This window comes from Akebia trifoliata, chromosome 4, assembly GCF_017979445.1.
Source record: "Akebia trifoliata isolate Shusen 1 chromosome 4, ASM1797944v1, whole genome shotgun sequence".
Taxonomy (NCBI): Eukaryota; Viridiplantae; Streptophyta; class Magnoliopsida; order Ranunculales; family Lardizabalaceae; genus Akebia; species Akebia trifoliata.
Window position 1 is genome coordinate 14,936,292 of NC_141378.1, and position 14,889 is coordinate 14,951,180.

A 14,889-nucleotide genomic window follows, 5' to 3' on the forward strand; every position below is an offset into this window, starting at 1 on the left:
ATGGTCACTAACCCCCCCCCCCCCCAAAAAAAATAAATAAATAAATAAACCCAAAAAAAATAAATAAAATAAAATAAGATTTGATGATCATGTATGAAAAGACATTAACAAGGAGTGCATGGAAATATGGTATTAATCCGTGAAAAAAAAACTTCTAAATAAAATGAAAAAATAATTTTGTATGGAAGAAACATCACCAATGAGGAATGGTCCACTTTTATTCTCTTTGTACACATAGTTTACTTAAAGGAAGTGGGAGGGGGGATAGCTTGTATTGCATTATGCATAATCCGATGAAAATAGTTGATAGACAATTCTCTAGAGCTTGGGATGTAGCCGTTATTTTGGAGTAAAAAATCCTATTAATGATTTCCATGCGTTATTCTCTCGTTCCCTCTGTATTTTTTTTTTCTTTTACTTTAATATAAAAGTGCACCTGTGATTATAAATTTTACATCCAAAACTAAAATAATTTGATTTGTGTGTAAAGAATCGCGAGGAATTGATGTCTTATTGAAATAGCAAATATTAATCCATTTTATAGTAAAAACATTTACTTTTGAAATATTAAAGGTATGGCTTTGACTCATCCAAATCAAATTGAATTTGGTCAACTTGATCCATGACCATCCTGCATATGAAAACAACTCATTACTATGTTGTTAATGATGTGGTTGCCAAGTTGTTAGACAAACAAACAAACAAATAACCATGTAATATAGATATTTAGACATTAACGTATGGGGTAGTTACATTTTAACCTACTAGGTAGTATCTTTAACCTTATCACTTCAATTAACAAATTTGATTCATTTGATTCATTTGAGATTGAGGGAGATTTGCATAAAGAGATTATAATTCACTTGATGCAGTGAGAAATAATTGCAAGATTCCTTTGGGATATGCACTTGTGATATGAACCTAACCAATATATTGAAAGCATCTGGGTGCTAGTGGTGCAGAAAACTAAGTCTATATTCATGGTGACTTTCACTTTGGTACCAGTATTGCCCCCCCTAGTAGTCTTTTTTCCAAGCTCAACTCTTTCGTTGACAACCTTGATGCCCAATATAGTATCTTTGTGTTGGGCTCCTAAGTAAGCATTTCTCATCATTCCAAAATTTGAATTCAAGATGTGAGATTACAAAATGATATGAACCCAATCAATACACCAAAAGTGTTTACTTGTTGATGTTGTAAAAAGTTAAGCATTTCATATATTTGGTGTTGTAGTACTTTGAGAAGAGAAATGACGTGCGTGTGTGTGTGTGTGAGAAAGGTTTGGTGAGGGAAACATCCTTTGTTGATAAACTAGAGTTGCCCTAAGCACAGGCATCATCCTTGTGCTTAAGGGGTAAAAACAAATAAAGTTTGAAGGGGCATTAGTAAAATCTTTAAGGTTAAAAGGGTAAAAGAGAAAACATAATAAAGTTGGAGATATATTATTATTAATGAGGGGGGGGGGTGGCCGAGGGATGAAAGACAACAAATAGGGTAATTGGGGTAAAAAGGAAAGATATTAAAGTTAGACGAGTCTATTATAGAAAAAATGAATAAAATAGGAAAGATAATAAAACTAGAGGGATATCATTGAAAGATGAGGGATGGGAAGATAAGAAGGACAAGAAAGGAAAGATGATAAATTAGCTAGTGGTGGACCCCACTTTGTTGTAATTGCTAGTAGGGCCTACTACTACTAATTTATTATCCCCAAAAAGAAAATATACAAAAATTATAGGAGTGAAGTATAAAGGAAATAAAATGGGTTCGACAAAATTATAACTTGATAAGAGGGTTAAAAGAGTCAAAGTGAAAAAAAATAAAGTTGAAATGATATTATTAAAAAAAAAAATTAAGGTTAAAGAGGTAAAAGATAAAAAACAATAAAGTAGGCTAAAAAGGGTAAAAATAGAATATAATAAGATTATAAGGAATGAAGAGTAAAGAAAATAAAATGGGCCTCACAAAACTATAGTTTGATGGGAGGTTTATCCCTCCCACACACTAAAAAGTGGGCCTTATTATCGTTAATAAAAAAATACGATTAAGAGATAAAAAAAAAAAATAAAAGGGTTAAAAATGGGATATAATAAAATTAGAGGAAATGAAGAGGAACGACAAAAAAATTTAGTATAGGTCGATGAGACATTTGCCCAACCCCAAACTATAGCTGAAAGGACATTTATCCCTAACTCAAAAATATATAATGTAGTAACTTAGTTGTGTTTTATAAAATATAGACAGAGTTTTCTTGTGCCTACAACACAGACATCCTTTCTTAGATTAAATGGGTAAAACATAAAAATAAAGTTAAAGGAGTATTATCAAAAAATTTCATGATTAAAAGGGTAAAAGATGAAAAATAATAAAATGGGTTAAAGGGGTAAAAAAAAAATATAAAATTATAGTGGGTGACGTGTAAAGGAAATAAAGTGAGTCTTATAAAACTATACCTTGATGGAAGGGTTAAAGGGGTAAAAGTAAAACAAAAAAAAGTTCGAAGGATATTATTAAAGAATTTTGAGGTTAAAAAAGTAAAAGATGAAAAATAATGAAATAGATTAAAAAGGATCAACAAGAAAATATAATAAAGTTAAAAGGAATAAGCATTATCAATGGGTACTCATTTAATCGAAACCAAATCGGAATCGAAAATCCCGATTCCAATTCCCTTTCAATTGGAATCAATTAGACCCGGGTCTAAAATGAAATCGAACCGATAGGAATCGTTGGGTTCTATCTAATGGGTATCCGGAATCGATTTACTTTGTCATTTCTTTTTATACTGTAAATGATTTAAGTTATTCTTTTATTTCAAAATTAATGCATGTTATATAAAATTCTTCAATTTCCCATATAGATTATCGATTGGAGCTTTTAAATTGAGCTATCTCTTCTAAAAAATTATTACTTTTAACTAGATGATTTTTTTTTTTTGAAAAAAATTATTAATTTGTATTTTTAGTATAACAACTTATAACTAAGTTAATAATTTTGCAGATAATATATTAATTTTTTGAAATGATAAAAGTTTTATAATAATTTGAAATATTTTTTTTCTTCTCATCCGGTTATTGAGAATTTGAACTGATAGGTATCCTTGTTTTTTGGCGGTTCTGATTTTGGTTCTATTTATTTTGGAATCGGACCCAAAATCGAAATAAATATAATGATTACGATTCTAACTTTCTTAGGTATCGAAACTGACACATTGACACCCCTAAAAGGAGTAAATAATAAAGACAATAAAGTGGTCCCCACAAAATTATAGTTTGTGGGTCACATCGTTGTTATTAAAAAAATTGAGATTAAAAGGTAAAAAACAATAAAACATGTTAACAAAGAGATATAATAAAATTATAGGGAGTGAAGGAAAAATATAAAAAAAGTGTGGTGTAGGTTGATGAGATATTTGTCAACTACAAAATTGTAACAGACATGACATTTATCCCAACTCAAAAAACACAAAACTGTAGTACAAAAAATATAAAATTGTAGCAATTCAATTGTGTTTTATTATACAAAGGTGAATGGGCTAAAGATATAAAACTTGGTTGGCTACAATATAACCTCTTGTATCAACTTGAAGTCTCTTGTCACATGACTACTTGTTATTCATTTAACAACTTAGTAGCCTTATACATTAACAATAAATCCAAACTCATTTTCACCATACTTAAGATGAGTAGTTGTCTTTGTGATCAAATGGACAATCAACAAGGTAACCCTTTTCCATTATCTTAATGCACCTTGTCGCGAAATTTGATTAAACTCTTTCGAATCTAAAGCAAAATTTTGTTAAAGGAATATTTAGTTTCATATTATATTGTGGAAGATGCTTTATTCAGATGTTAGCATCCTTCAATATTTTTATTTTCAATAATTCCTTTAATTTTTTTTTTCTATTTTAATGAAAAAGTTAAGAAAATCTTGGTCTTTAAATATTAAGTTATAAATTACCAAACAATAAATGTTATAAACATTTTTATAAAAATGCTAATGAATCTTTTATATTTACAAACATATTATAAAAAATCAAGCTAACTAGAATATGGAAGTTTGGATGTACATCCGAATGCCATGATATGCTAAGAATACATAAAAGTAAGGTGTTGTTTGTTAAACTGGAAAAAATAAGTATTGAAACTTATAAGCACTGGATTTAAGTGCTGAAAAATGTTCATTACACATTGCTGAAACTGGTAAATTATTTTTTTTACCCTTACAATCATACTATACATTATTTGCTTATTTCAAATGCCTATTTTTTTTATCAAACGCAATAAAATATATTATTTTTTATAAAATTAAAATACAATTCATTTTTAAATAATAAGTAATATTCAAATTTTCAATTTCTAAATAATAATTTTTATTTCTGAAATCCCACAAATTTCAAATTAAAAATAATATTGGCATACAAGTCACCAAAATTTGAAATCAACATTGAAAGAATTTAATCTTGGATGAATAATTTTTCATGAAAATGAAGGATGTGTAATTATAAAAACACCTCACGTATTAATAAGGGCAACCCACACCATAGCCACTTTTTTTTTTGTCTTATATGGGTTAAAGTTTTTGGGATGAGCAAATTTTTAGTGAAGATGATTTATATGGTATGGAGATCATTCTCACAAAAAATCAGCCCATTTTGAAACTTCTAACCACATCAAAACTGGTTTAAAAAAAATTGATGATTTACGATTCTTAAACTTGTTTTGATGGGGTTAGAAATTTCGGGATGGGTTGAGGTGAGATGATCTTCTCATTGTAGAGATCATCCTCACAAAAAATCAACTCATTTTGAAACTTTTAACCCATATAAGACAAAACAATTCTGTCATGGTATGGGTTTATTAATTTGTGGGGTGCTTATAGAATTATCCATGGGATATAAGAGGTAATATCTTTTTAAGTATAAGGCCATACTTGTCTGTGCCTAAAAAGAGAAGTGCTTACGACTTCAACACAAAAATAGTGTTGAATTGTTTCACTTATTTTCAGCTATAAGCGTTGAAAATATAGAGTAAACAAACGCGCTAATTTGACAAAAAGTGTTTAAATTTTTTTTTCTAGCATTAAGCGCTGAAAAATAACGCAAACAAATAGTCTCTGAGATTATTTAGATACTTAACTCACTCTAATTTTTATGCTAATATTAAAAGTGATGTATAAATTTGGTATTATGTATAACTTACAAGTCCTTCCAAAAGTAATTTATAAGTTTTGTTACATTTATGAATTTTATAAATATTTTTATATAATATTTTCAACGAAGAATATTTTGATAGAAACACGTCAATGTCTTTTAGTTTGGACTCAACCTATTAAATAATCGGGCTAAGGGATGGACACAATTATGATTTGAATACGGTTAGGCTTAATCCAAATTCGTCGATTCTGTGTCATATCTAAATGATGTTGGTTCCTAACCCCAAGGGTGACTAATAACTAATTACGAAGGCAAATGCTAAACGGCTTGACATAATTTTTTGGGTGAATCTTCATTTCATGCATTCAATATGACGAAATTCAAAATCCAATACATTGTTCATTTTAATTCCCAAAACACATTTTTCTAGTGAATTTGTCATTTTTATAATCTACTAATTCGCTCATAAATGCCAACGATTTTACCATATTAGTGATCTCACTGGTAATTTATCAACGAATTCACTAATTATAAAAGTGACAAATTCACTAGAAAAACATGTTTTGGGAATTAAAATGAATAGTGAATTGAAATTGGAATTTTGACGTAAAGTTGCACAGATTTTGGGAAAATGCCTCTAATTTATTTGCAAGTATTTTGAATTTAGGACAATATTTCTTAAGAGAGTTGCTATAATCACCCCAACTTTTACTTATTACACCCTAACTTTTTAAATTATTTATCAATATCTAATTAAATATTAAAAACACACTAGCATCACCAAAATTTGGTTTAAGTTGTAACCTCAATATTTCAAAGCATTATATCACATTCAAACAACTCCAACACTTGTCTACAATTGATTAAGCTCATAAAAATCCTAAATCTAGCAATTCGAAATCTAAACGAAAAAAAAAAGAGAGTGTTTATTGGCACCTGAATTTTTACTTACCATCAACCATTGATTTATGTTTTTATTATGTAAATTACCATTTCATATGCTAAATATGACAAAATCCCAATTGAGTACACTGTTCATTTTAATTCTTAAACCATGTTTTCTATCGAATTTGTCACTTTTATAATTAATGATCTCACTTGCAAAATACCAATGAAATCACTGTTAAAAATATCAAAGATATTTGACTTTAGCATTACCTGTGATCTCATTGGCTATATATCAACGAGATCACTGAGCATAAAAGTCACTTTAAAATTACTTGAGATCTCATTGGTAATTTATCAACAATATCACTGATTATAAAAGTGACTAACTCGTTAGAAAACAAGTTTTGGGAATTAAAATGAACAGTGTACTAGAACTGGAATTTTGTCACAAAATTTCTCTTTTTTATATTAATTGAATAAAAGTTGGGGTGCCAATAGCAGATCTCTTTCTTATGGACGCCCTGAAAAGTGCAAATATTTGCGATTTGAGGGCAACCAAGGACCCTGGTCAACAAATATTTGTCATTGATTAGCATTTACGATCAGGACCAAGCTTCACTTGACCTAGATCCAACGGTTGAGAAGAGACGATGTATTAAAAGTCAGAAGAAAACCCTAGTTTCCTCTCTATTAGAAACCTAGACGAGCCACCACCTCGTCTTCCTCGCAAACTCATCCTTCTCTCAGATCTTCAAACAAAAATGGTGAATTTCTGCAACTTTTCTTGTTATCTTTGCTGTTGATTTTCAAAATTTCTTTAGTTCAGCTGTACGATTTCTGTATTTTTGTTTCTCTGCTTCTTCATGTTCGTTGTTAGATAATGTTTCTGATTGGTAATTGGCTTTGATTTGTAGCCTTTCAAGCGATACGTAGAGATCGGGAGGGTTGCTCTCGTGAATTACGGCAAGGATTATGGGAAACTTGTCGTGATTGTGGATGTTATCGATCAAAATCGGGTACGTATCTGATTCAGATTTTGTGGAGGCTGATATTTGGGGGCAATTTATAATTAGTGGAAATTTTTGAGACAAATCTTCATAGATATGCAGCTCACTGAATAAGAAGAGAATTGAACTGAAGTAACTATTGTGTCTCTTTAGGTGTTTTTGAACTATTTTGATTTTGGGGATTTTAGTTTGTGGGGTTTATGAAGAATTTTGATTTTTTGAAGAAAGTTTAAGCTTTAGGGTCTGTTTGGATCACCATTTTTGCGACACTGAAAAAGGAGATGTTTTGCTACGAACAATCTCGTATATAATGTATATTTTTTTTTTGGGCGTAAAGATGACAATTCAAACAGGTCCTTGATTTTGGTTAACTATGAGCTTTGGTGTTGATTATTTGTTTTGTGTTGCTTGAGATTAACTTGAGATCTTACGGGAGAAAAAGTTCATCTTTATAAATGTTGTGAGAGCATATTAAAGAAGCTGTTGTTCGAGTTGTTTCAGATTTTTATTTTTTGGTAATGGGTTTATTTCCTTTCTTTGATAGTTGACAATATACAAAAAATAAAAAATAAAGAAATTTGTAGAATATTATAAGTATTCCAACAGTGGTTTTAAAACTCCTTTTGACTTTTCTTCTCATCGGTGAATGGAGTCGTCTTGGACGAGTTTTCCGATATGTATGAGACGTCTCGCTCAACAATGAGAAAAATGAACCTCAGTTTAAATCTTGTCTGATACATTGACTTGTCTATCTGTCTCATTGGTGGACGATACCCAGACGTATCGGACGAGTCTTCTTGGTCTCGGATGAGATTGTAAACCGTGATTCCAGCTGAAATCTAGCATGTCCCACTTATGGTTTCTTGAGTGAAGATTGAAGATTCATTACCCGTGTGCGTGTCATAGCTATTGAAATGAAATGTATATATTTTTTTAATTGTATGTGTATCATTACATAATTTGATGCCTTTCATCCACCTTTGCTTGTTTGGCTTCTTTTAATTAGACTTTGTGTGAACAAAAGCAAGAATGTACAAAGTTGGTATGGATGCTTTGAACTGTTAAGATTTCTGGAGTTCTTGCATTTGACACCTTGTGGTCATTTCTAACACATGCCTGTAAAACACAGTTCTCTTTGAGTTGTCTTTTTTATTGGAATGTTTTTTTTTGATAAGTATAAAATTTTATAAATGAAGAAGAGAAAAGAAGGAGGCTGAGATAGCCCCCAAACAGAACAACAAGTAAAACAACAACAACATAACAAAAGAAAAAAGATCAAAACAACAAAAAAGAAAACTACACAGCTGAAAGCTAATCACAAATGATTTCCCAATTAAATAAGAAGTCTTGATAGCACACTTCCTCAAAAGCTTTGTTCAACTTGGACCACAAGAACAGAAGCCCAAGAATCTCTAAAATCACTGTGTGGGATGAGCTCTCCTTGCTATGAAAGACCCTGTTATTGCGCTCTTTCCAAAGACCCCAAGCAATAGCTGACGGAAGGATAGTCCAAAGATGCTTCTTTTATTGGAATGTTATTAGTATTCTCTATTTTATTGTGTGATCAGGTCAATTTATCTTTATATTGTTTGTATGTTGTCCTTCTACTAATAGCTTGTTTAGCATACATGTTTTTTTTTTTTCGTTCATAATATATACATATTATACTGTTTGTTTGATTATGTTTACTGTGTTGTACAAATGTACTTCTCCTTGGATTTGTGGTCTTTAAAACCCTGCATGGATGCTTAGTATTTTTTTTAAAATCATCCTCATCAAATCCCAAGATTTAGGGGACCTTATTCCAATAATTTGGGGCCGGTTGAATGAATCTTTTTACTCCATTCAATTTTGTCTAAAGCCATGTCATCTGTTATTGCAAATGTGTTTATATTTACTCTCACTAGCTAACTCTTTGTTTTTTGTTTTTTTTTGGGTGCAACCATACTAATGCTAAAATCTAAATGGCTAATATTTTTGGCATTAAAATTTTGCAGGCTCTTGTTGATGCCCCTGATATGGTGAGAGGCCAAATGAATTTCAAGAGGCTTTCACTAACAGATATCAAGATTGACATTAAAAGGATCCCAAAGAAGAAGACTCTGATTGAGGCCATGGAGGCTGCAGGTGAAGTGTGGTTCATCTTCTCCATAAATATATAAGATTTCCGTAGCACTGTTTTTGATTGCTACTGTTTTATAACAATGATAGATGTGAAGAACAAATGGGAGAACAGCTCCTGGGGCAGGAAGTTGATCGTGCAGAAGAGAAGGGCTTCTCTCAATGACTTTGATAGGTTCAAGCTTATGTTAGCAAAGATCAAGGTTTGAAATAATTTTGTTTTGATTGATGTTTAGTGCTCCCAAAACTATTGTTATGCTTATTTAGTTGATACCTTTGTAAGGGGAAGGCATTGACGTTGGTGCATGTGTCCAACACTGATAGGATGGGTCAACTACGGTTTAAATCTTGGGATGTATTGGTTGATTCGTATCGGTATCGGCCTCGACCAATATGAAACATTGATCCTGAAACATTGAATGTTTCGGGAAGGTATCGATCGATGCCGTATCGGTTTTTTCATTAATTGAAACATTCAGTCGATATGATATTTTACACCATGGTGTCAACATACGTGTCCCCTATAGACCGTGTACACTGACACGTACCACCATAAAATTTATTCCATATGTTGAGTGGGATATCTTTCTAAGGAGCAGTTGTATGGCCAGGATCCTTGAATGCATTACATTCACATATTAGAAATTTTTTTTGAGAGCTTGTATTGGCACTCCAACTTTTACTTACTACACCCCAATTAAAAATAAAGAAAATAAGTAAATGTTTGAGAATAAGTAAAAGTTGGGGTGCCAATAGAAGCTCTTTTTTTTTTTTTCCTGGCTAGATTTCTATTTTTGAGTTTAGGATTTTATATGAGCCTAACCGATAAAAAAAAAATACAAAAAATTATGAGCCTATAATCATAACTGAAAACGACTACTGAAATTGTTTCAACTGAGTGTTGTAATGTTGAGATTATAATTTGAGCCAGACCTTCGGAATGTTTGAAGAGTGTTTTAATCTTTAATTGGGGTGTAATAAGTAAAAGTTGGAGTGCCAATAGAAGTTCTCTCTTTTTTCCTTGTGACCTTTGAAGGTGGCTGGCCATATACAAATATGCTTAGCATGCTACTTCCCCTTTAAAATACCTTGATTCAGTGATGGATGTTGAAACAATATATTTAGACAAGTTGGCATACACTAAAATTATATATAAACAGTAGATGAAAACAGAATATGTGAATTAATCATGAAGTCATGCAAAACAATCCGACTCCTAAATACTTCAGATATTTCTTTTTGACTTGCACTTAAGTCTTATTGTAGTCCAAGCTTTGAAAACCTTCGAAAGAGAAGGGAGTGTTTAATTCTGCGTTGAACTCATGAGTTCTTTTAACTGTACATCTGCAGAGGGGTGGACTGATCAGGCAAGAGCTTGCAAAGTTGAAGAAGCAGACTGCATCTTGAGATTTGGTTATGTGGAAATCTCAATTTTGTTAGTGTTTTTGCAAGTTATGGGTATTATTTTACATTTGTTTGACTAATTTAGAGATTCAAAGCAGTTTAAGTGAAACTTTTGCATTTTGTGTCATTTTTGGGATCTGGCCCTTCAGAGATATTGGCTTTAGAGTCTTGCATTTAAGGGAATTAATGTGTTCCTCTTTACTTTCTCTAGCTCATAAAATGTGGGGTTTTTGTGATCATCTTTCTTAGTTTTCAGCCCAAAAAGGAAAAGAAAAAAAAAACAGAATTGCTGGGATTAATCAACTGGTGGGCCTCATGAGGGGCAACAGAATGTTGGGCCTGTGGTTCCAAAAGAAAAATAAATAAATAATGCTGTTGATGAGATATAGTATTTGGAGCAAATAGATCATGATGCAGTGAGATGGACACTGCACCATTCGATGACAAATCGGTGTTAACTTCATCCTGATGTAGGATGATGAAACCTTCATCATTTTATGGAATGTGAGAATGGTTTGGGTTTGTTGTTTGAGGTGACATTTTTGTGATTTGGGAAAAAATTCTCATCGGATCCCTCGGAAAAATGGTATTCCTCTCATTATTATCCCCCACTTGTGAAACTGAAAAACACCTCTTTTTTGTTGTTGACATTCTTAGTTGCAGTTACTACATGAAATTATTTTATTGATGAATTCTTATTTCGTTTCGTCGAAGAGGATTTGCTTTCTATCATGCATAGTGGATGCTGCTAGGCGCCTTTAAGGTCTTTTCTTTGCTACATCTGAGTCTAGTCTATCTGAATTTCAGAGTTCAACTAGCCTTCCTAAGTTCTTAAGGATTTCACCCTCACTAATTTTCCTTGGGCTAAATTTGTGGCATCCAAAATCATAATCGGATGCTTCAGGGATGTAGATGACAAAATTCTATGTACTTAAGAAAAAAAAGTTATTGAATTTTGATTTTAAATTAAGGAGTTGTGTGGAAGTTTGGTAGCCGTCAATTTTCAAAACTCTGATCAAGCCCAAAGGAATTTGTTTTGTGAATTGTTTCTTAGATGAGTTTTTCCATGAAATCCAGAGGGCTATGGTGTAAGATTGCCAGTGTGGTAATCCATTCGACCAAAACGACCCTTAGTAAGGCTTAAATTTTTTATTAAGATTTGGGAAGAAAATATTTCTCTATTTCAAATATTGGAGTCAAGTAATATTTGAGACCATTTCAAGTTGTCTTACAATAATCAAATATGGGAGCCGTTCGATATCAGTTTGTTTATCAAACATTTCACCCTATAAAAGAGAGTTGTTCGATCTAACGGACGAGATGACTTCAAAATAAAAATAAAAACGTGTTCACTTACAGTTTTTAGAAAATTGTTGCAACTTCCCTGCAAGTTGATCAATAATAGAAACGACATCCCTATTTGTGTTTAGACAAAAATCCAAGAGAGTTTTCTCTCAAACCTCTTCTTCTCTGCAACTCTCTTTGTCGAAAGCTGATTGCAACCCTCTCTCTCATTCTTCCTCTCTCATGATTGAACTCTGATCACCCCTTTTCTTCTTCACGGCCTCACGACTGAACCTAATCACCCCTTTTCTTTTTATCATTTCCTATTCATTGTCAAACATACAATTTCAAAGAATATCTAATGATAGTTAAAATAAAAAATATACTAAAATCGAAAGCAAAAAATGTTTCTACAATTAAAGTGTAAGAAATCTATTTCTAATTCAAAGATAAATGATTTCATAAATTTAGTAGTTCATTGATAAAAAAATTAACACCTGATGATTTTCAAAGTCGATGTTCCACCAGTAAGTTAGGGTTCGTCAGGGTTTCTTCAATGTACAATGGCTAAAAAATCCTTAACGAATGGAAAAATCCTAACAAATGGAGAGTAAAATAGTGGAAGAAATTACATTTTAACTCATTCGATAAGAGAAGGAGAGTTGTAACCCTCTGTGTATTCGTTGGTTCAGTCATTGCAGCGATTTTAGTTGAGAAAAATCTGAGAAAGAGAGTTGCAATAAGGATAAAGAGATTGAGAAGACATGGTTCCTTCTTAAGAGAAAACTGAAAGAAAGAGGGGAGATGGTTTCTTGATTGATAGAGGTTGAGAGAGAAAGGAGAGGGTTTATTAATAGAAAGATGTCAAAAGAGAGAGAGAAAGGAGATGATTTTGATTGAGAGAAATCCGAGAGAGAGAGGTTGAGAAAGAGGAGAAATGAACAAGAAGTAGGATTTGAGAGAGTTGTGAGAGGGAGAAAGAGAGAGGTCGAGAAAGAAGAGAAAATGAAGAAGAAGGATTTGAGAGAGGGAGAGAGAGAGTTGCAGTGATTTGTGGGTGATTATGTTCAGTCATGAGGCAGTGAAGAAGAAAATGGGTGATCAGAGTTCAGTCGTGAAAGAGAGAGAGAGAGAGAGAGAGAGAGAGAGAGAGAGAGAGAGAGAGAGAGAGAGAGAGAGAGAGATGGAGAAAGTTGTAGTCAGCTTCGACAGAGAGAGTTGCAGAGAATAAGAGGTTTGAGAGAAAACTCTCTCGCGTTTTTGTCAAAATGCAAACAGGGGTTTTTATCATCTTGGCCGTTGGATTGCGCCTGATCGAATGACTCCCTTTTGGAGGGTGAAACATCTAATAAACAGATTGACACCGAACAACTCCCACCAAATATTACATACATATCCAATTTTGTTTTTACGATACAATGCATGATGATGTATTACTTGCCATGCCATAACCAACTTAGAAATAATAAGACAGTTGATGCATGACACATGATAGGGGTAAGGTAAGGCTATTGCGAAGGAGACCTTAGGATTGTCAAGTGGTCACTCATGTTGGACTAGGAATATTAGGTTTCCAAATTCACAATTCGACAAGTTATAAGCATTGATGAGATTAGTCATAACTCATTAACAAGCTAAGAAAGGATCTAGGATTCATTCAAAGAAAAAACGAAAGACTCCTTGAAATAGGGGTGAAACTAGGATTTTGTTGAGGTGGGAGAGGGGGAGTGGGTATTCCCTTACAAATTTTAAAAATTCTTATGAGAGTAATAGCGATGGATTTTTTTTTCCTCGATTGTTATCAGTTGCAGTAGCATATAAATCCTTATAATTTCTAAAAATTCTTATGAGGGAAAGTACTCCCATTGCCCTGGTGTAAATCCACCCCTACCTCAAAATATGACTTCCATAACGTAGCTTAGACTCCTCTTCTTGAATCCTCTTGCCAATTCTCTTCATGCATATATCATATTTTCATGGACATTTATTTTAGGAATTCATGTTTGGAGTGATCCAAAATTCTTGGGATAAGGTTTGATGATGATAATGTCATGCAAATACTCGTTTTGCTTAAGTTATAGTATTACTTAATAATTTTTAATTAACAAATCTTAGAAAAAAAAAAAAAATTCTTAATAAATATGATATTTAGATCATTTTTTATTAGTATATTAGAGAAGAACAAGGTCAAAGGGCATGACATTGTTGAAAACACAGACAGGGTAATTCAAATATTCATCCAAAAAATATCGCCCTTTGGCACATGACCAATGCATTTGGGCTAAACTTGCCTCATGAGGGATGTAGAGGTTAAAGTTCTGTGGACCAATAAGGTTCAGCCACCTGTGCTATCATTTAGACAATAAAAATCAATGCCACTCCAGTGAAGATAGTTAGTGTGTCACTCCTAAATAATACTTTGTGGTTTGTACTTTGTAGGACCCACGAATTTGTCGATGACAAAGATCTTGCTATGGGTTCCTAGCATTTAAGCGGCAATCCGAAATGGGTGTTTGCTTGAAGAAACAAAATAAGAAATAAAAAAAAAGAAAGGTACTTTTCAATCATGGAGGGACATTCGCCTAATTGTGATCTGAGTGGGGAACAATAGCTTAGAAGTTATAAGTATATCAAATGTTTGGTTTATCATATTATGTAATTAAATAATAAATTTCTTAATAACTTACAAGGTGTAAAGTGATGGATGATTTTCAGGGACGTGTGTGGTTGCTCAGTGTACCCACTTAAAAACAAATTTTGGAGTGGGATTTATATAGATATAAGTGGGTGCACTGAGCATAAACAATTGGTGCAAATAAGGTTAAAATTTAATGATTTTCTGACACCCCCCTTTGACACACACCCCCATATTCCCCTTGACGTGTCATGGGCTAGAACCATAGATTCTTTTTCTTAGGATACACAACTGCGCGCGCGCGCGCACACACACACACACATATATATATATATATATGGGTCCTGTTTAGCACCCTAAGCTTTACCACACATTTTAACAAACGTGTTTTGTCT

General features: G+C 32.4%; 1 protein-coding gene across 1 annotated transcript; it reads left to right on the forward strand.

Annotated features, from left to right (window-relative positions):
* The first annotated feature begins 6,650 nt into the window (after positions 1–6,650).
* Positions 6,651–10,702, forward strand: LOC147404051 (large ribosomal subunit protein eL14z-like). Its single transcript, XM_086439891.1, has 5 exons — positions 6,651–6,807; positions 6,958–7,059; positions 9,048–9,177; positions 9,262–9,374; positions 10,522–10,702. The coding sequence occupies exons 1-5, from the start codon at positions 6,805–6,807 to the stop codon at positions 10,576–10,578; spliced, it is 405 nt and encodes a 134-aa protein (XP_086296017.1). The 5' UTR covers positions 6,651–6,804; the 3' UTR covers positions 10,579–10,702.
* The last annotated feature ends 4,187 nt before the right edge of the window (positions 10,703–14,889 follow it).

Bases quoted from the DNA above. Each gene is read 5' to 3' on its own strand.
- LOC147404051 (XM_086439891.1), top strand. The intron at 7,060-9,047 runs GTACGTATCTGA...AAAATTTTGCAG, and splicing joins ATGTTATCGATCAAAATCGG to GCTCTTGTTGATGCCCCTGA. The intron at 9,178-9,261 runs GTGAAGTGTGGT...TAACAATGATAG, and splicing joins TGAGGCCATGGAGGCTGCAG to ATGTGAAGAACAAATGGGAG.